General features: G+C 46.8%; 1 protein-coding gene across 8 annotated transcripts in view; it reads left to right on the top strand.

Moving 5' to 3' along the window:
• EXOC6B (exocyst complex component 6B) overlaps positions 1-21,840 on the top strand; it is a 329,120-nt gene that overhangs the window by 166,723 nt on the left and 140,557 nt on the right. For all 8 annotated transcript variants that reach the window (XM_074904236.1, XM_074904237.1, XM_074904233.1 and 5 more), the window contains one exon: positions 1,286-1,354. In XM_074904236.1, the coding sequence (XP_074760337.1) occupies positions 1,286-1,354 (69 nt within the window). The remainder of the gene's footprint in view (positions 1-1,285; positions 1,355-21,840) is intronic.

The raw sequence follows: 21,840 nt of genomic DNA, 5'->3' as shown, positions 1-21,840 counted from the left end.
TGTGAAAGCCCAGTGAGAGGGATGAGCAGGCCCGTGCCGTACCCCAGTAATCCTCTGTGCTCTTCGCTCTCTGTGAGCTCCCTGTGAGCTGCTTCCCCTCCCCGCACCCCCAGGTTGGGGCTGGTGCCTTTTTTTGGGTCTCTAAGAATGGCGGGGGGGCAGGATGGGCTGCTCCACGCTGTGTGTCACTGCTCTGTCTCCGCAGCATCTTTCCTTGTTTCATAGTGCTGAGGAGGAGATTATTAACCGGTCCCATTCCACGTTGTTACACGGGAGGTGATTTAACAAAACCCTGTTTCCCCCTTCCAGCCCATAACTTGTGCACTCCCCTGTTTGGAGCCATTACTTTAGATGAGGAGGACCGCTCGCCTCAGGTGCTTTGGGCAGCTTTGGTTGAGGCTTGTGTACTCTCATCCAGCTAGAAATATTTCTCTCTTCTTCATCCTACCTCCTTTTTAGCAGAAAGGCCTCTTAAGCACAATTAAAAATATATAAAATAAACATGTTTCCCAGGCCTGTCCATTGGTCCCTTTCATCTTTCTCCCCTTTTTTTCCACCACATGTCAACAGAACACTCCCCTCCTCTCTGGATTTTGGGGGAGAAGGACGGTTGCCTTAGCTTTATGCCTTGGCCAACAAGCTTAATACTGTGTTGGCTTGAACATATCCAAAGGACACAAGCTGCTTGTATGCAAATTTCTTCTTTGATCTTTCCTCTCGGCCTCCCTCCCTCCGTCCCACCCTTCAAAAATGTGCTTCCTTGTCCCTGTGCAACACTCACTATGTTGTTGAAAGGTGGTGGAGTCTGTGTGGAGTGTGTTTTTTAAGGAAGAAAAAAAACACCAAAAAACAACAGAATTCATGCTTTTTTAAAAAATCTAACTAGATATCTAGAGAATCAGGTTGTTTTTTTCCCCCCTGTTGCATAAGTACCAGAATGGCTTGTGCCAGGATGCTTGAAATTGTATTTAAGCCTACAGTCAAGTTAAATCTCTGCTGAGCTGGCTAACAGAGCTAAATCCTGCAATGTGATTTCATAGGGGAGTGGAAATGGAGTGAGAGCAATATTAAATTAAATTTTCCCACTTTGAGAAACTTAAAAGATGCAAATACAGACAGATACAGGTAGATGCTGATACTCTAATTGTTACGTACCCGAGATCTTGGTGTGGCTCTGTCAGACTTGCATGCCTTGCAGTTGCACTCACCTGTGTGTGATATATTAGACTTGCACGTACCTACTTGTGTTCTGCACGTTTCACACTGCTCTCCTGCTGTTGTTTAGGTGCCTGGGGCCCAGGACCTGGTGGACTTCTCACCCGTGTACCGATGCCTGCACATATATTCTGTGCTGGTAAGTAACTCTGCCCGGGAGACTGGTTCTTACACTGGACTGTGGGTTAAAGAAGGCGACGGGGTGCTGCTCCTGCCATCGATGCTGCTGGAAGGAGGTGGTTGTAAAACATTTATTAATGTTCGCCTAGCTAGGAAGTGCATTACCTGAAGTAGAAAGCGGGCCAGCGATGGATGGATTTGGGTAAAAACCGCACAGTTACTTCCTGCAGGCCGCAAAAATACAAAGGGATGTGTTCTCCAAGTAGTGTAGAGCCTGGGTTTATAATATACAAATTTCTTGGTCGTATAGTTTTCTTCCAAAAATTCTTCTTTGACCACAGTAACTTCATTATTCAGTGAAATTGGAGGAGTTGCGGGGGGGAAATTGGTTTTAAATATATTGTTTGCTGCGCTTAGGAGAAACTTTGCTGCTTTTCAAACGTTTGACAGGAGCAGATTTGCTGCCGTCCCACCCAACCCACCGATTGACTGTATCACTCCCAGTGTCCCCACAGGCTTTGCGTGGACTGAAGAATACGGTCACACCGAAGCTGTTCTCTGTTGGTATTTGGTTATTGGCTAAAAAAGAGTTATTCTGAGCAGTGTCACGTTCTGGAGAACTTCTCCAGAGAGCTCCCATCTCTGAGGATGTAGGCTGCTAGATGAGCTGCGTTTTCTCCTAGGCATTATGAGTACATAAGGCATTGATTTTTTTCTTTTTTTAACTTATTTATAACAAGGGCAGATAAGATGCCCTTTGTAGCTTACCCTTCAACTTTTAATTTCTGAGATGCCTCCAGCAGCGTGCGAGCCTTGCATCTGCGGGCCCAGAGAACCTGTGTTGTTTGCAGCCGTTCTTTACCATCCTTTGGAGAGAGGGAGCTTTCAGAGGGCTCTTCTCCTGCTGTTGAGCAACCCGAAGCCCAGGCAGCAGATGAAAGGAGCACTCTGTTCACAGCTTTCCTCCCTTTCCACGGTGGAGCCAGGCTTGAGAGAGAATTGTTTTTGAGGCACTTCTAAAGCCAGTTTCTCCAGCAATACATACAAATGAATTTGCGAAAGGAAAAGAATTGTCATAAAAAACATTTATATAAAATCTTTTTGTGCCCTCATCTGTTAATAATTATGTAATTTGGCTACAGTGCCATGATATTTTATTGGAATGAAAAAGTTAACCTACCCAAAATGTGTTACTCTGTTTATCTTGGACAAAACCCGCCTCCTCCAGCCCGGCGTTGGGAGCCCGGTTCAGGGAGTGTGCTAATTGAAGATTACAACTGGTCTGAAACGCTTTGTGGATTTCAAAGTGTCACTTTATTTGGAGAAACTTCAGTGAAGAACATGTATAATGAAAACAGGATTAGGAATCCTATTTGTGTGGCTTACGTGCATTTGTTTAATGCAAGGGTATTTATTTAATTGTGTATTTATACCTAAAGCTGTTATGGAAAGGATGAAGAGCTTTCTCTGGTGGATGTAACAGTTTTATACGTTTGAAATGGTCTCATTGCTACATCGGGGCTTTGTTGTTGTCTTGTTGCTCTACTTTTTCATCTGAAATAGCAGTTGGTCCCCCAAAGCCTATTAGGGAATTGTTGCTGCTAGAAGGCAGGTTTTGTGGCTGGTGCTCTGTGGTGGATCTGGTTGGGATTGTCTTCTGCTGGAGGTGGGATGGGGTTGTCTTCTGCTGGAGGTGGGATGGGGTTGTCTTCTGCTGGAGGTGGGATGGGGTTGTCTTCTGCTGGAGGTGGGGATAGTGCTGTCGACTCGGTGATGGTGATCTTAAACCTGCCGCAGGGGTTTCGTGCCAGTGGGTTAGTGTCCTCTCTCCCCATCCTGAGCTGAGATCATTTAGTCCTCCTCCCCCTCCTCCTTCCCTGTTTCAACCAAAAGCCCTAGTAATGAGAAAAAATACACAGCAGAGCTCTGGAGAAGGTGTGTTGGTGAGGTGGGAGCAAGAGAAAAAGGTAACCAACTGTAGTGAAGGCTCCTGACAAGAAAATTGCCCTTTTCCTGACCTGTGATTGAATCCTGCCCTGGCTTTCTAGGCCCAGCTTGGGTTGAACAATGTCAGAGATCCAGCAAGCGTCGAGGGAAACAGCCACATCAGTGTCAGACGGAAGGATCATAATGTAATAGTTACCAAAAAATCCTAATATTTGTCATTTACAATAGCGTTATCTAAATGCTTGGCCTGCAGTTAAAAAGGCCCACGTTGAATAAACATTGAGATATTTATTATTTTTAGTGAAATCGACCTTCCAGTCACCTCGGTTTTATGGCTGTGCTGCTTATAAATTCCCAAAGGATTATTTGAAAAATCCTACTCATATCTGCCAGCCTTATCAGCAGGGCAGAAGTTCACATATTGTAACGGGAGGTCAGCCTTCGGTCATGGTCTTACAGAGGGGGCCAGGCACCTGTAAATCCTTCCTTCAGCAACCAAGGCGAAGTACAATATCAAACAGGCAAGGAGACTTTTCCAGGAAACGCTGAACTTTCTCAGGAAGGGCAGAGGAGGGGGAAAGAAAGTGAAGGAAGGTCAGGCGGGGGTTAATTGAGAGTTGGACCTTGGCGTGGTGGCGGCTCGGGGAGGACAGGCTCTGGTGAGATGCTTTATGGGACTATTTTTTCTTGTGAGAAACGGGCTGCCTGACGGTGTCTTGAGGAAGATATGGGCGTAGGGGAGGCTTTGAATATTTGCGGATATCGAACAAAACATCACAAGAGCGTATTTGTGTGTTATACATGGACTTGTACACAGGGATAACCCTTCCTTGCTCAAATAACCCTTTGATTTCATGATTTGGGTTTACGTCCCTAAACCATGACTAGAACAACAAGTCCTCACCCTGCCGGTGGTTTCTGCACGCAGCAAATATACTCAGAATTGTGTGAAAATATGCTTTTTGAATTACAGGCTTGGTTTGAAGTTGATACAAATCGGTAACCACTGAACAACCTCGGTGTCTCGGTGGGAACGCTGGTAATATTAAACAAATACGTACTGTCCTTTTCTGAGGAAAATTAACAAAAGACTAGCTGGGACTGTGGAGATGGTGGTTTTTCAGGTGCCACGAGCGTCACGTAAAAGGGTTAAGGAGGGGGAGCAGAGCCAGGACACGTGAGTCTTGGGGCCTGTCTTGGTCTCCTTGGCCAAAGTCCGTGTCTAGTTCTAGCTGATCGTAAACACTAAACCCGACTCACTTTCTGTTCAGCAGCAATGTGCTATTTAAGGACATTCATCTGCAGCGTGGTTAGGCTGCTAGGCTGTTGGTATCAGGTATATCTTTTCCTTGAGTTAATAGAGAAGTTTGTTGAAAATGGTAATATTATTATATAAAGAAGAAACAAGAACATTTCAGTGAAGTGATTTTGCCATTGACGTTTTTATCTTTTATGTTGTCTTTGACCAAAGTCTATGTAATGCTCAAGTTGCTTTGATCGATATCCAAAATAAATGAGGAAAGGTGAGGTTTGGGCCAGATGGTTTATCTGCTGGAGCATCTGAACAGCTGTTGGGTGCCTTGTATTTCAAGGCCAAGACATGGAATTGCTTTGCTTTACATAACATAAAATGAAAAGCAGTTTTTGTTTCATGTTTCCCGTAAGCTGTAGCAAGGCAGAAAGCAAAGAGTGAACGAAGAGCAGAAAGGAATTTATTTTTTTTTTCTCAAAAAAAAAAGCCAGAAAAAGTCAGAGTGGTTTGCACAGAGGGTGCTCCCAAGATATTGTCTCAAAGGCAGCTGACGGTGATTTAAGTCGCTTAAGCTCCTACTTTAGCCAGCGTTGTTGCCTGTTAGTACTCATTTAGGGTTTGCCTTAGCTAGGTGGGTTTTTTTAGCTTTATGCTAATTGGTTACCAATTACTTTGAGGTTCTTAACATGTTCATGAAGACACTGGTATTGACACTCCCAGCTCTTTGATCCAAGCTACAAAGGGGTTATTTTAGGGTAAAGAACAAGTGTCCAAAAAAAAAAAAAAAAGAAAAAAAAGAAAGAAAGAAAGAAAGAAAGAGAGCAGATTCTGATGTAAATAGAGGCTTAAAACTGTAGCTGCCTCCTAGCTGATGAAGTATTTCTGGAGAATCCCAGAGCTGGATAATTTAGATAAATGGCAGTTGACAGGTATTTACTATAAATTTGTCGTATCTCGCCACTGACATTTTTATCTGCTCTATTGCTTCTACCCCAAATCTCTCTAACCCTAAAGCTGCTTTGATGCACAAAATACGTTAGGAAAGCTAAAAAAAGGTGAAACAAATAATAAAAAAGCCCCACTTTACTAAAAATAATCAATGAAGAAATGTCTTTAAATTTCTATATTAAAATGCATGCACTGTGCACAGGCTGTATCCACTTGGTATGTGTTTCTTGCCTATTTTAGGGAAGTATATAATGTTTTGTGTCTCTTAGCTGTGCGGAGCTCAGGGACTCAAGGTGAATTGTTGGGGTGAGGATGGGAAACACCACTTTGTACCTCCAAGCTGAGCAGGTTTCATTTGAAGTGGGAGATGCCACAAATCCGGCGGTTGATCATTAGTCTCCTCCCAGCCCTCCACTTAAAATCCTTTTATTTTTTTTTTTTTTTTTTAATTCCTCTTAGAAGTGTGCTGGTGATTGTGCTGCCTGCATTAATCCTCCTTTTTCTGCCTTTGTGGGCTAATAAATTGGCAGGCTGGTTGCTCATCTGTTTGCCCGTGGTGGCTGTGACGCAGCCCGTCGTTCCTGCCCCCTCTCCCCACCTCTCTGGGGGGGCTCCAGCATCCCCACCAAAATGTTTGTTCTTTGGGAAAGGGGCAAAACAATTGAAGTTCTTCTTTCAAGGGATGAGAAAGCCTCTTATAGGAACCACAATTCAAATAATAAGAGCTACCCAACCCTCTCTTTCATATGAAAACGTCTCTTCTTTCTCTTTGTAACGCTAGTTGTTTCTTTTATTTGATACTGAAACACAAGCTGTACCGTGGAAAGTCTGTGGTTTACTTCTATTTTTGAGATCAGGGTTGTAAAGTTTTCCCTCGGTGTCCTTGGGAACTTTAAAACTTTTTTTTTTTTTTTGGGGGGGGGGGGGAGTGGTGGTGGTGGAAAAAAACGTCCTTCTCGAAGTCTCTGCTAACTCCTTGTTCATCTCAGACACTTTGCAGATTGTCCCATCGTTGTGTCCTGGCATATCTCACTGTCTGCTGACTTGGCTGACCCAGTGGTGCCTGGTGGAGTTAGATAGCTATAAACACAGCTCTGAGATCATAGGGAAAGGCTGAGGGTGAGACACTTTGTGCACTGGATTGATAAGGACACAGGAAAAGCCATTAGAGTGAACTGGTGTCAGTGACCTGTGATAACCATTCTGTACTACGTGCTAATGGACCCTGGGTAGTGTGTCTGTCTGTAGTGGCAATAGATTTAACTTTTGTAATTGTCATATTGCTCTTTTAACCCCGTGACCTTATTACCCATGAGAAAACCACTTGGCTTCGATCAAAGAAGCAGCAAAGAAATCAGTGTTCATTCTAAGCTGGCTAGATATGATCACAGGCAGCCTTGATTCTTAAAATATTCAGCTTGGAAAACAGACATGTTAGGGGGCAGGGAAAAAAAAAAAAAAAAAAGGAGGTTTACTTACTACAATAGCCCGGATGCAGACTTCTTGTCACCTGAGGTTAGGAACAGCAGCCGAGCTTTCCCAGGGCTTTGCAAAGCCCAGCACAGTCACTTAATCACTGCATATACACTGATACTTTAAATTTAATGCTGATTTCACCCTGATTCCACTCTTAGTGGTTAACTCTGTTAGTCCTGACCAGGGGAAATACATTGCTTCTGTTCAGAATTTCATCAAATTATTCAGGTTGGATGGGACCTCACTCTTAGGGGCTAACTCTGTTAGTCCTGACCAGGGGAAATACATTCCTTCTGTTCAGAATTTCATCAAATTATTCAGATTGGATGGGCCTTCAGGAGGTCTCTGGTCCAACCTCCTGCCGCAAGTAGGGGCAGCTCTGAGATCAGACCAGGTTGCTCCGGGCTTTATCCAGTCTGGTCTTAAAACCTCCAAGGACCCAGACTACAAAACCTCTCAGGGCAACTTGTTCTGCTTCTTGCCCTCCCTGTAGGTGTTGAAGGTGGGTGTCTGGTCCCCCTGAAGCTGTCACTCCTCCAGGCTGAACAAGCTCCATCAACCTCCCGCTGTGGGGCAAGTTCTCCAGCCCTCGGCCATCTTGGTGGCCTCCAGTGAACTCGTTCCGGTTTATCGGTGTCTTTCCTGTATTTGGGAGGCCCAAAACTGAATGCAGGGGATAGATACAGCCCCAACGAGTGCTGCGTAGAGGGGGATGATTGCTTCCCTCCATCTACTGGCTTTGCTCCTGTTAATGCAGCCCAGGAGGCTGTTGGCCGCCTCTGCTGCCAGGGCAGACGGCTGGCCCGTGTTCAGCTCCTGTCTGCCAAGGCTCTTGGGCCTTATCCACAGAGCTGCTCCCCAGGCACTCAGTCCCCAGTCTGTGTTGTTGCAAGAGGTTCTTCCTTCCCAGGTGCAGAGCTTGGCATTTCTCCTTACTTATTTTCACCGGGTTCCTGTCAGCCCATTCCTCCAGCCTGCTGTGGCCCTGCTCTTGAGTTTATTGACTTTTCCCCCCAGTTTGGGGTCATCTGCAAAGTGCATGAGACTGTGCTCTGTTGCCTCACAGAAACATTCCAGTTGGAAAAGCCCCTCAGGATCACCGAGTCCAACCCTCAGCCTGACTCTGCAAAGTTCCCCCCTACCCCACATCCCCCACAGCTCATCCCAACGGCCCTGAAACCCCCCCAGGGATGGGGACTCCCCCCTCCCTGGGCAGCCTCTTCCACTCTCGGACCACTCTTGCTGGGAAACATTTTCTCCTCCTGCCCAGCCTGAGCCTCCCCTCTGCCTCCTCCAAATTAAAGAAGTGAAGCAGGACAGGTCCCAGGGCAGACCCCACTGTGGTTCCCCACTTGTTACCAGCTCTCGGGTAGGGTACAATTTGTTAATCACAACCCCCTCACTGGTTATTTACCCATCCAGCTGATCACTCATTCAGACTAAGACACTGGAATTAGGTACAGGAATGTTGTGGGAAAGCATGTCCGAAGCCTTGCTGAAGTCAGTGACACTCACTGCTTTCCCTTCATCCATAAATCCTGTCGTGCTCTCACAGAAGGCATAACTTCTCCTGGCTAAATCTGTGCTGGTTGTTCCCTTCCCCTCTTTATTCTTGAAAATGTGTCTCAGGAGGACTCAGCTCATGACCTCCCCAGGGACTGAAGCGAGGTTGAGTGTGCTGTAGTTCCTCATATCGTGTTTTCAGCCTTTTTTGCAACATTTACCTTTTTCCATTTGTTGGGAACCTGTCTCGTTTTGTAGTGTTTTGGTGTTTTGGTGTTTTTTTTTTTTTTTTTTTTTTTTTTTTTTTTTTAAATAATAGTATTTTAACTACTATGGGGTCTCTGGTTCTAGGGAGCTCTAAGATCAGGACTGCTTTTGTTACGAGATGTTCACCTTGAGTGCTGCAGAGTACAGACCAGCTGAAGGACCCTGACGACCAACACCACTATTGTTTAAGTCTGGGAAGGCTCTTGCTAAGTTTGCTCCGTTTCCAGGTGTTGGGGCTTAGAAGGGTCTCGGGAATGTTTGGAAAATGCCTCAGCTATCCCAGAGAACTTTGTGGTGATTTCCAGAAGCGGTGGTATCTCAAAAATAACAAGTGATAGAGGTGGAAGTGTGCTGATTTGCAAAGCATTTCCCTGAAGAGCATTGAGTTTTCTAAGGTAAAACTCAGGTCAACAGAAAGGGAAATCTCTGACAGGCATTCCCATTACATCTTTTCTTATGCTTTGGTTATAGACTTGTAATAATTTAGACTGGAAGAGACTCATGGAGAAGTTAGGTCCAACCCTCCACTGAAGGCTAAATTTATAGTTTTATTGGGGGTCTCAGAGCCACACCCAGTTGAGTTTTGAGGATCTTCAAGGGTGGAGACTGCCTCTCTGGGTCCCTGTTGCAGTGTTTGACCACCCTTAGTGTATGGGATTTTTTTTCTCCCTGTGATTAATTTGAATTTATCTTTTTGCATTTTGTCCCTTGCCTCTCCTTTTGCTGTGCATTTCCCAAGGGAAAGTCCCTATAATCCTGTGTTAGATATGCTTCCTCACCCTTCACCTTCCTCATCTTTCCTCCTGTGTCGTTGTGCTCCAGCTCCCTCAATTACCTTGGTGGCCACTGCTGCCCTCGCTTCAACGTGTAGCACACCAGTATCTCTACAGCTGCTCTTTTGCATAAAGCCTTTTTATTTAAGACTTTTAAAGCCTTTTTTTATTGCAGCTGCATCACAAGTGACACTGCTACACTGAGCTGATGCTGATAATTCAATATTTAGTAGTTATTTTGGATCCTAAAAATAAATAAATGGCAATGCCAGTGCCAGTTCATAGTGATGTGTGAAAGATATCGCAGCATAACACTAGACCCAAATTTGATCCTGGTGAATCAGTTCCAATTTTTTCTTGACTATCCCCAAAACTGGAGGGAAAGCAGAGTCCCAGGAAACCCCTTTTAGAACTGAAGTCTTGCCCGTGAGCTGCCCTTAGCACCACTGCCTCCGTGTTCCATGTGTGGAAATCACTGAAAAGCAAAAGTACTAAGATATACGTGGAAGCAAAGTTGTGAGATATACTGGCCCCGTCTTGCCTTGTGCTGTGAAGTATTTTGGTCGCCCTGGGCTTCAGCCTAGAGTATGTGTGAGATGTGGACTCTTAAGGCCGCTAGAAAAAGCGGCTTTAGGAAGATCCTTCTGCGTGAGGACTGTTGCACTAGTTGTGTTAGCAAAGCTCTGTATTTTCTGCATAAATTAACCCCAGGGGAATGATCATGTGCTGACCAGAAACTTTTTTTTCTTTTTTTTTTTTTTTTTTAAAGAGCAGAGTGCGTTTGTGGGGGAGGAGGGGGCTGTAAAATAATAAGCCACCATGTTTTATGCATCTCAGAAAATGGCTCGATGCACAGCTGCGGTTGCTGTTTTCCTGCTCTGTATGTTGTTTCTCATCTTAAAGGCCTATATGCACTGTATCTGGGAAATGATTGCCATCCTGTTTTCAATAAAACCCTTTTTTTATGAAGGGTCTTGAGTTGGCTGGACATTAATTCTCAATCTGTTTACAAATATTTGCGCAGGAAAGGGTGAGCAATGTTCAGGACGGGCTTATGACGCATATACCCCCTATTTCAGTCCTTTGTTCAGGAAAATGTGGAAACAAGGCAGTTGTTGTACAATGAACAAACGCTGCCTTCGCATTCCAGGAGCGCGGTGCGGGAGCCGCTGCCTGCGGGGCAGCCCTGCTCTCGCAGTGGGAAGATGAGAAGCACGCAGAGCACCATCCCAACATAAAAAAAAAAAAAAAGTTGCTTCGTCTCAGAGATCGACAGGCAGCTTGGGTCATGTTTTATGAAGGGTGATGGAAAAGCTCCGATTCAGGGGGTTGGTAATTGCTGTGTGCAAAAGCAGGGATACGGGCAACACGTTCAGAAGGTGAGCGTTGCCCTCTGAAAGGTTTTCCTTGGCTCTGCTCTCCTCAGTCCCTTGGAATGAGAGGTTTGGCTTCTGAGAAAGGTGTCTCATCGCTTTTATCATTTCTACCTGGAGGTCTGGGTGACTTATGATCTTCTATCTTCCTCACTTTGCAGAGATGGAATCATCTCACGCTGAGCAACACACAAGAGCTGTTATGAGAGCAGGGATTTGTCTCTTGCCTTTAAAACTTCTTGCCTGGCTTTACTCCTCCAGCTTGTCTTGCCCCAGCGGTGGTTGTTGTAGGGTGTTGAAATGCCTTGAAGTCCCAGAATCACTCAGGTTGGAAAAGCCCCTCGGGATCACCGAGTCCAACCCTCAGCCCGACTCTGCAAAGTTCTCCCCTACCCCACATCCCCCACAGCTCATCCCAACGGCCCTGAAACCCCGCCAGGGATGGGGACTCCCCCCTCCCTGGGCAGCCTGTGCCACTCTCGGACCACTCTTGCTGGGAAACATTTTCTCCTCCTGCCCAGCCTGAGCCTCCCCTGGGGCAGTTTCCAGCCGTTCCCTCTTGTCCTGTCCCTGATCCACTGGGAGCAGAGCCCAGCCCCAGCCTCTCTGCAATGTCCTGTCAGGAGCTGCAGAGAGGGATGAGGGCTCCCCTCAGCCTCCTCCTCCTCACACTGATCACCCCCAGTTCCTTCCCTGCCTCCTCACAGGATTGATTCTCCAGGCAATCCCTCAAATCCTTCAGGATAAAAAACTTGTTAAGAGTAACACAGGCTGAAAGGTTGTACCTGTTCCTTCTTGTAATTGTTTCAAATATTAACCAAAGGACGTACATGGAACTCTGTAGCAAAGTCTTTATCGTATTAATAGCTTGGATATGCCCTGGAGCATGTTTTCTGCAGCTGCTGGATAGGAAGCCTCATGATATTTTTATGTATAAACCCTATGACTGAATGGGTGTGCACTGACTCATACAAGTGGTGTTATTGCCCTTTAGAGAAGCTACTGTTGTGTCCATCTTCACAGCGTCACAGAGATTGAAGGGGAGCTCTGGCGATCGCCTTGTCCAGCTCCCCTCAGAAGCAGGATCAGCTAGAGTGGGGTTTCTCAGGACCACGTCCAGTTGGGATGGAAACCTCACAGCTTCTCTGGGCAGCCTGATCCAGTACTTGATCACCCTCACAGTAAAAAGATGTTTTCCTATATTCAGTGCAAATTCCTCTATGTCAGTTTGCCCCGTCACCAGGGGCTTTGCCTTCTTAGACTGGCTCTGAGGAAGGATTTCTGTGCAGAAGGGGCTGTTGGGCGTTGGAATGGGCTGCCCAGGGCAGGGGGGAGTCCCCGGGATCCCTGGAGGGGTTGAAGAGTCGGGCTGAGCCAGCGCTGAGGGATCTGGGGGAGTTGGGAACGGTCAGGGGGAGGGTCATGGTGGGACTGGATGATCTCCAAGGGCTTTTCCAACCAAGATGATTCCATGATTCTGTGATTCTTTATTTCCCCCATCAGGAGCTTGTACACATTGAGCGGGTTCCTCTGAGCCTTCTCTCCGCCCGGCTGAGCAGTTCTGGGTCTCTTGGCATATGTCCCACGCTCCCATCCCTCAAGATCTTGGTGGCCTTTCTCTGGGCTTGCTCCAGTGTTGTCTGTTGTGCTGGTGAGTCCAGACCTTGACCCAGCCGTGTCTCACCTGTGCTGAGTAGGAGCAGGATCATCTCTCTGGACCTGCTGGCAACACTCTGCCAAACACAGCCCAGGGGTCTGTTGGCCTCTGCTGCAAGGGCACGTTGCTGGCTTGTGTTCAGCTTGGTGTCCACTGGAACCCCCAGGTCATTTTCTGCTGAGCTTCGTCCCAGCCGGTCACCCCCAGCATGTACTGGTGCCTGGGGCTGTTCCTCCCCAGGGGCAGGACTTGGCATTTGTTGACCTTCATGAGGTTCTTCTTGGGCCATTTCTCCAGCCTGCCCAGGTCCCTCTGATCTGGCAGTTGGTCCTTCCAGTTTTGTCATCTGCATTTTCAGGGAGTAGAGGAATCACAGGCAGGTTTCACCTAACAGAGCTCAGAATCGCAGAATGATCTAGGTTTGAAAAGATCTTGAAGAGCATCTAGTCCAACCATTAAACCCAGCTCTGTGGGTAGGAGGAAGGAGAATTCTTATTCTGCTCAAAGCCAAGTGCTGGTGCTTGTGCTTATGTCTCTGCTGGTGTAACATCTATTTCTCTGCCTGGTCATTTTGGATTCTTGACTTAACTGTTTTCTATAAACCCATAATCATTACAAACGTGTTGGTTTAGGTGGGCAGAGCTGAGAGCTGCTCAAACCAGAGGTCATGCTGGTCTGCTTCTGATTGGGAATAGACTGTACGTACAGCATCCTGTGTGCCTGTTTAAGTTCAATTTATATGGATCACTGCCTTAGAAAGAGGCCAAAAAATGGTTGTGAAATGTGGAAGTGGGTTGCCAGGACAGGACTTCTTTCCCAGTACAGCACGTGTAGCTAAAACTGGATGTGCTGCTCCTCAGCAGCACTTGGACCGGGAGGTCTCTTTATTTATCTTGTTTTTATTTCTGTGTGCTCCCTGACCATTCCCCTATGTTCTGTGATGGAAAAACAACAACAACAACAACAACAAAAAAAAAAAAAAAAAAAAAAAAAGAAAGAAAGAAAGGCAAATGTAATTTTCCAACCCAAACATTTTATAGCACTGTCTTAGGAACGAGCTGCATTTTTCTGTTTGAACGTGGCGTGCGGGACGGGTGCTTCTCTGCTCCTTCCCGAGTGTGTGCTTGGATTCCGGGAGGGGGAGAACGAAGAGCTTTGAACTCAAATCATCTAGCAGTTCAGTACTGTCTCCTCATGAAAATATCCCATTTAGGGACTTTTTTTTTTTTTTCCCTCCCCGTGTGTCTCTGCGGTTAACGCAAACCCTCTCTGTCGGTGATTATTAGCTCTCTGGTAGGAGATGTACAGCTTAAAGCACACAGTATGAAACAGGCTGTAAAAAATGGGTGAGGTTTGTTACAGATTGCGTTCTTCTCCGTACATTTTGCCTCTTATTCTTCCACCTTCCTCTTCCCTTGGCTCCTTTGCCTCTCTCCGGACCTGTCCATCATCTTCCTCAAGGACTCATTCTGCACTCTTACGTTGAGGTTGGATTTTTTTTTTTTTTTCTCCTTAATTGATGGGAGCCCTGACAAGAGCTGATTAGCTGTTGGGGTTGCATCCTTCCTTGCAAAGCTTGTGACCGATTTCCACCGCTTCCTTCCTTCCTTGAGAGCGGGGAGTGAGCTTTCTTCTACGAGCAGACAGTTGCCTCCCAGAGGTTTTATGCACGGTGGCCTCACATGGAAGACTCTGTGGGCTTGTCCTGAATATATTCCTTTTCCTGGCAGCTCGTTCATTATAAAGTTTTAATGAATTTTAAATATATTATGAAAAGAGCACATGGTTAGAAACCATCTCCGCTCGTTTTTGCACTGGGAAGCGTTGGGTTGTGCTTTTCTTTGCAGAGAGGGTGGATTGAAAGCAAGTGGAGGAGAAAGGCACGTCCCCATGTGCTTAACCTTGCAGGTCACCTGGAACGGGAGGAGATTGCCAAAAATGCAACCTGAAAATGTTTAGCTGCTGCTGTTTATAATGAGGAAATATCTGTCTACATCATCGCTTTGTAACTTTTCAAAAGTATGAGTTAAAAAGGAGAAGGGAGGGGGTTGGAGAGGGAGCTACACCACCGTATTTTCCAGAATGAGAAACACAGGCTACTTGTTCAGTCAATTCAGTTTAGGTCAAATGTAGTTATGAAAAACAGATGATTGCTGGTGATCAAGCTGTACTTTGACAAATATCCCATTGTTTGAGCGTGCAGTGATTTCTTCGGAGCGTTACCCGGTGCGGGGCTTGGCGATTGCCTCCCTCCGGCCTGGAGCTGGCGCGGGGCTGGGTGCTCCAAACCCAAGGGCTTGGCTCCCCAGGAGGAGGGATTGCACAGAAAGAAAGGCTCGGTGCAAAATGGGTGAAGTTTCCACTCCTAACTATTAAAATATGAGCTCACTCGGGCTCTCAGAAATGCTCAAAAGGATGCTGCTACCTGTGTACACGATGTATCTGAAGGTTTATTTGGGCGATGCTAGTATTGGAGAGAAGCTCCTCAATAATAGTGTCGCTTTGAGTTATTTATTCTTTTGTGGTTTCCCCTAGAAAATGTTCACTAGGAATTATGTCTCTAGGGTGAGAAACATATTATTCACGTTGCAGAGACAGGACTAGTTGAAGCTGAGATACATGTACGTGTCCCTGTGTGAGTCTGACCCAGGGAAAGGCTGAGCCCTGCTCTGACACTGGCTGGGACTCGGGCTTTTCTGCTTCGGAGCTGAGTGTTGGTGCTTCGGTGGTATTGCTCTGCAAGGTGGTTGTTCTTGATCTGAAATGTCACAGTGTCTTATATTTCGGGTGTATTTTCAAATTTGTAAGGTTGAGAAGCAACGTGGACAGATACATGTGACGTGACTCTGGCTTTATGGGCTGTATGAAGACTGTGAAATGCCAAGGGAGTGTTTAATACATTTTAGGATCTTTGTTCTGAAATCAGTATCCCTTTCCTTGGGTGTCTGTTGGCTTATGGATTGTGAGGGATTAATTCTGGGTAGCTTCAACTCGGACAAGCTTTTCTTTCTCATGACTTGTCACACCATCTAAAAGCACTCACAGAATCAGCTAGGTTGGAAAGGACCGTGAAGATCATCCAGTTCAACGGTTAACCTAACACTGACAGTTCCCAACTCCACCAGATCCCTCAGCGCTATGTCGACCCTACTCTTAAACATTCAGTCTTACCAAAACCAGTCCCCAAACCCAAGAAACTCATCAGCCTTGACTCAAGGTGGTTTATGATCCAGCATGGACCAGGTTGTGTCCGTGAAGATACTGGTGAGAAGGTTGGGTTGATCGGTGCGTGAGCCAGTGGATCAGATGCTCAGGATGTATATGCAGATGGCTGGGAAGTCTAAAAGCAGAAATGAGGTTGATTTGGCAAAGCTTTTTTGTGGTAGAAGAAGCTCTCTTGTGTGTCTGTCCTTGGAGCAGTTACAGGAAATATTCCATTAGACGCCGGGAAGACCGAAGGGCTGGATTTGTGTATGGTCCCGGGCACTGACATAGCTTTTAGAAACATACACTGTTACTTGATGTATTTTGTCATCTGAAAACAAAATCAAAGCTATTAAAAATAGGGAAAATTGGTTCGTGTTTGACTTGTTATCGGTGTCACGGGTCTTCGAGGCATGAACGTGCGTTGGATCTTCTGTTGGGCAGCTACCACTCAGAGATAAACTTTTGACTATTAATCACGGGAGGAGATTAGACTTTCCAACAAATCTTAATTTGTGCATGTTACTTTCTACTCCTTTGGAGCAGCATTAACTCCAAGGAACTGTGAAAGCTCGAGCTGTCATCTCAGAAAAGTTTAATGTCCTTCTCGCCTTTTACAGCTCCGTGCGCTCTGCGCTTCACTTCATTTGTCAGGCACAGCAACTCCAGATTTGGAGTACTACGTCTTTCTAGCTATTAAAAAGTAAAATTTTTTAACAGCAGAAAAAGGCCCCCGAGGGAAATATTTTGAAGTATTTGAGTCTTTATGTTCCTTCTGGATGAACATATCCCTTTTTCATATTGATAAATATAAAAATACTGTTTTAAAAGGTTGGCCATGTGTTCAGTGTTTATACAAGCAAACCAACTCTCTTTATCTAGGATGATGTGATGTTAAATCGCATGTTGGACTGGGGTGGCAGTCTTGTCCTTGGTCTGGTTTAAGGAAAAGCTGTGGTACCCAATCCTGGCTAAGAAAAATAACAAAACAAATGATACTTGTGTAGCAGAGACTGAAAACCTTGCACTCCCTACCTCTCGTTAAATGAACCCAGCAGCTCTAAACCGATGACTGAGCAGTAGCAAATACACTAAATTTTTCTACTGCTATTAAATGGAAAAGAAAACACATTTCTGGTTAACATTTAAACCTATTAAAATGTGATTGAAGTGGAATTCGCATCTTGCATTGCTTGGAAGATTTACTGTGGCAACTCGTCTGTCACGTTAGGAGAACTCGCTTCACGCTGAAAACCCCTACATTTCACTAAAATCTCCATATTTAGCTCGTGCAGCTTTATACCCGCGTGCAGATGCTTCCCTTGGAGCTGCGATGCCTCTGCCTGCAGCGGGCAGGAGCTCGGCCTGGGTGGTGGGTGACCTGATTGAGGAAATGGCAAGTAAGAGCACAACTGCGCAGGGCGAGAATTAATGTAGTCGGCTGATAAGGACATTATAGGATTTTAGGTAAAAGGGACGTTGGATCTGGGTGGGCTCTGGGCAGAAGAATCGTCCTGGTGCAGCGAGCTGCTTGCACGTGGAAGGGTGATGACCCACCAACAGGGTTTTGGTGAGTCCAAGGGTTTTGCTTTTCCTTGGAGCGCTTCTGCCCTAGTTCTTGCCCAACGAACTGCTTCATCTCAGGAAACCCAAAGGTCACAGAAATCTGTTGCTGTATTTGAAATCTCAAGTTTCTAATTTGAAACTTCAATCAGGCCTGGGAAGAGGCAGGTCTTCGTCTCCCCATCCTCTCCCCTGGCTGATGTCTTCTCTGCTTTCAGAGTGAGCGGTGAACATACACGTGAAAAGTGCCCTTTCTCCTAGCCGGTTAAATTTTTAACAGGAATAAACTTGAAAGAGATTCCTCTCCCTTCTCCTCTTGCAAAGCTCCCTGAAACCTGTGATGCTATCGGAAAAGTGAAATGGGTTGTGAAGGCAGCTTCTCAACACGAGCGTGCTTGAAACCAGGCGTGCTGCTTGTAATTTTACTTTAAAAATTCCTTAGAAAAAACCCCATCCATCTGTTTTGTGGATAGAGATATTTGTTCTCTCTATCTTCTTGAGTGGACTTACTGCAGGGTTGGAGCATGGAGCATCACTTCTTCATCCGATCCTTCTCCTCTGCCTGTATTTGGGAGAAGGGATGAGCTTTTGGGTGGGTGTAATTCCTTCCAGAACTGCGTTTTGCAGCCTGACAGACCCCTGCAAAGGCTCTGCTGGCTGCAGAAATAAACTTTATTGGTGGGAGAGGGAGATCCACTGCACAGATAGAGCCGAGTTGTTGATGTCTTTGGCCTGTAGTTTTTAGGAGATGTTTTCTGTGTGCTTCATCCAGCCTGTCAAGCGCTTTGAAGATAAGAGCACCTGAGCCCCAATTCTCCATGGTTAGCCACGGCGTGGGGGAGGCTTCGGGTGTGCTGATCGCCTGTGCTGCCATGACGGTGCCCGGATTTGGGGCTTGATTGTAGGTTTTTGGTGGCTTTCAGCTCCTCCAAGCTGTGCAGCACAAGTCACTTCTGCTTTGTCATGCAAGCTGGATTTTTTTTAAGAGAGAATATGCACTGTTTTCATCATCATTGAATTGTAGAGTCACAGACTGGTTTGGGTTGGAAGGAACCTTAAAGATCATCTAGTTCCAATGTGCAGGGTCACCTTCCACCAGCCCAGGTTGCCCAAAGCCCCGTCCAACCCGGCCTTGAACCCTTCCAGGGAGGGGGCAGCCACAGCTTCTCTGGGCAGCCTGTGCCAGGGCCTCACCCCCCTCACAGGGAACAATTTCTGCCTCAGATCTGATCTAAATCTCCCCTCTGTCAGTTTAACCCCGTTCCCCCTCGTCCTATCCCTCCCCCTGATGACGAGTCCCTCCCCCCGTTCCCGCAGCCCCTTTCAGCCCTGGGGGGCCGCTCTAAGGTCTCCCCGGAGCCTTCTCTCCTCCAGCTGAACCCCCCAACTCTCTCAGCCTGTCTTCACAGGGGGGCTCCAGCCCCCCGAGCATCTCCGTGGCCTCCTCTGGCCCCGCTCCAGCAGGTCCGTGTCCTTCTGCTGTTGGGGCCCCAGAGCTGGACCCAGCCCTGCAGGGGGGTCTCCCAGAGCGGAGCAGAGGGGGAGAATCCCCCCCTCGCCCTGTGCCCACCCTGCTCGGGGTGCAGCCCAGCACACCGTTGGCTAAATTTCCCTATTTTTTAAAGACTTACAGCCTGTTCTGTTCTCTAACCTCTGTTTTCCCTGAAGCTTTGACACAAGGTCTTGACACTAGAAGTTTACGTGGGCACGGGAAGCTGTTGGGCAAATTTATGGAAAAAAATCCATCAAGGGCTATTAAATAATAAGACCTGGCTTGTGGCTCAGGGCGTCCCCACACTGTGAGTTGCTGGAAGCCGAGAAACTCTGCTGGAAAAGCTGGATTATGTGTTCGCCCTGTTCTTGTGTTATTTTTCAGTAACACCAGGTCTGGTGCTGGCCGGCGCTGGAGGCAGGGCGCTGTGCCCGGCCTCTGCCGCCACGTAGCATTTGCACGCGCGTATTAGGAAAGTTGGTTGTTCCTGCTGGTTGAATTCAGGTTTTATTTAGTTATCTCAAACACCTGCCTGAGCCCCGTGCAGGCAGGACACGGGGCTGTCTCCTGACAGCTCTCGGGCACGGCTCCGTGACTGCGTGGAAGACCTCAGGGCTCTCCGGTCTTGCCAAGGGTTTGAGAAAGATTACATTTCGGATCTTTTTATTATTTGAACGAGGTTAAAATACTTCTAGTTGCTTTGCAGAACAGAGGCTACTGCTTTTTTAAACCTGAGCATTTCTGATTTTTCCTAGTTATACCAGTGCAGGTAAACAAGAATGAGGGGAAAGTACTTGCGGCTTTTGTAAAAATATTTATTTCCTGGACTGAGCAATCGAAGGGCACTTTATTCTCATTTCCATGCTTTTTTTTTTTTTTTTTTTCCTTGCAGTTACAGGGATTAGAAATACCTACTTACTTCTTTTCAATGAAAGCTTAGATAGCTAGGCAGCACTCCTGATTCCAGCTTCTGAGACTGAGGTGAAACATTTGAGCCCCTGGTTGGGATCTTAAGAGCAGAGTTCACACCGTAATGGCTTGTTTGATTTTGAGAGGAGAATTTGAGGTGAGAGCTACCCAGCCCTTCCACCAAGCTGAAGTGGCAGTTCTGTGCTGACAATTTTAGTTGCTTCATTTCTTTTTTTCCCTTTAAGTCTTCAATTCTTCCATCTCGTTGCCAATTATGGTTTTCTGTCTCTGCATTGATGGTTTCCTGCTGCAAGAAGATGGGAGCCCCTGCTCATGGCCAAAGCAAGGAGTTATTTGGCTTTTCACTTCTGGTCCCCAGTTCCTGTGGTTGCTTTTGTGCTGATCCCTTGGAGAGGACGTGGAAAATGCTGAGTTTTTAGTTCCTCTACAGCACCAGCTAGCGTGGGCGCACGGGCTGGGGAGCTGGTGAGCACCAGGATCTGGTTCTCTGTTTCTGAATTCCTATGTCTTAAACTGAGAAGAGAGCAGTTTGCTGCTCTCTGTATCTCACAAGCCATAAAAATTTCACATTTCTCACCAAATTCTAATTTCCTCCTATTGGGGAAAACTGGAGCATCTATAAAAGGGGCTGATGTGGGAAGAAGTTGGCTTCTGGTCCAGACAGAGCGAGGTGATGCTCGTCTCCAGACTTGTCAGCCGTCGGATTGAGCCCAGCGCGTCGCATCCCTGCGAGCTGCCAGGCATTTTTTTGGGGATGGAAACTCCTCTTTTTGCTAGTGTGGCCCTGCTGGTTGTCATCCTGGGTCAGAGGTTGCAAAAAGCAGTAGTTAATTAAAGCTTTATTAGATGTAGTTAGTAACGCTCTGAAAGGAGCCAGCCAAGCTAAGGCCGCTAATAAAGGCCCTTTGTTAAGGTATTTAATAAATTAACACTCTGCTGTGGCGGGGAGGCGATTACAAAAGCCAGGCTCGTTAATCAGCGTGTTTACCCTCTTCAAACAGCCCGGCCGCGCGGTTCCCTAATCTTTACCCACCAGATCTGGTGGGAGGTGTGCGGGCAGCTGCTGGCCCGGGGACGGGAAGCGCCTCCGCGGGTCACGCCTGGGCCACGGCGCCGAGGCCACGCCAAGACAAACACGAGGGCCATGGCGCTAATCGCCGGAGCCCTTCGTTAAGCGGGGACAGACCTTACCTGTCGCGGGTGTGGGGTGATGCCGAAGCAGCGGGGATCCCCGAAACACCACGTTTTGTCTTATCCCTACCCCGCTCATCCTCAGATTTTTATTATTTTTTTCACAAAACCCTTTGCATGCTGTGCTGGATGTGCTGCCCGGCTCGAACATTAGAGGGCATCTCCTCCTCACACTTCTTTATTTATTTTATTTTTTTTCTTTAAATTTTTTTTTTAGTGTGTTTTGTTTTAGTGCAGCTTAATCTATAGGGCCGTCTTTAAAAAGCAAATAGAGCATTTGACCTGCTGTGCAAATTAGCCATATGGTGAAGTGTAATATCCCGCTGACCCTCATTACCGTGCAGTATGAAAAGCTCTCCCCTTTTCACATGCAAGCATATTAAAGTGGCCTTTTCAGCATTTTCTTCCATATAAAACTGTCTTCACTCCTGTGGCCAAGCAGTTAAAAGGGAACTCCAGCTGCAGCCAGGAGGGTGAAATTAAAGGCTTTACCCTCGTCTAAATGGAAATAGATATTGCTTCCTATAGACAGGGCCGGGGAACAATGCTGCGCCGCCGGCTCCGGCAGCGGCCCGGGGGGGTAATGGCCTTATTTTCTGGGAGGAAGGAGCTCGGCTCCTTTGAGAGAGGAGGTGTTGGACGTCTACCTAGGAGGAAGGGGGAAAAAGGGGGGAATCTTACCTATTTTCCTCTATAGTTAACTGTTTCATGGCCAAGCCGGTGGCAGCAGGGAGAAGCTGTGCCAGCCCCTGCTGCAGGACCCCAGGTTTCCCTAGGACAAGCGGTGGCTCTTGTGTCACTAAAGAACAGCCACGAGCGTCTTCACCCCACAGAGAATCAGCTTTAAAACCAATTCTCTGGTGCACTGATGCCTGTGTATTCCTCGTTTGCCTGCCTGGGGCTGGCTGGGAGCTCCCAGTGCCCTGCCC

This window comes from Athene noctua, chromosome 4, assembly GCF_965140245.1.
Source record: "Athene noctua chromosome 4, bAthNoc1.hap1.1, whole genome shotgun sequence".
In the NCBI taxonomy this organism is placed as follows: Eukaryota; Metazoa; Chordata; class Aves; order Strigiformes; family Strigidae; genus Athene; species Athene noctua.
Note: the sequence above shows the minus strand (reverse complement) of the source record. Positions and strands in the feature narration are given on the sequence as shown.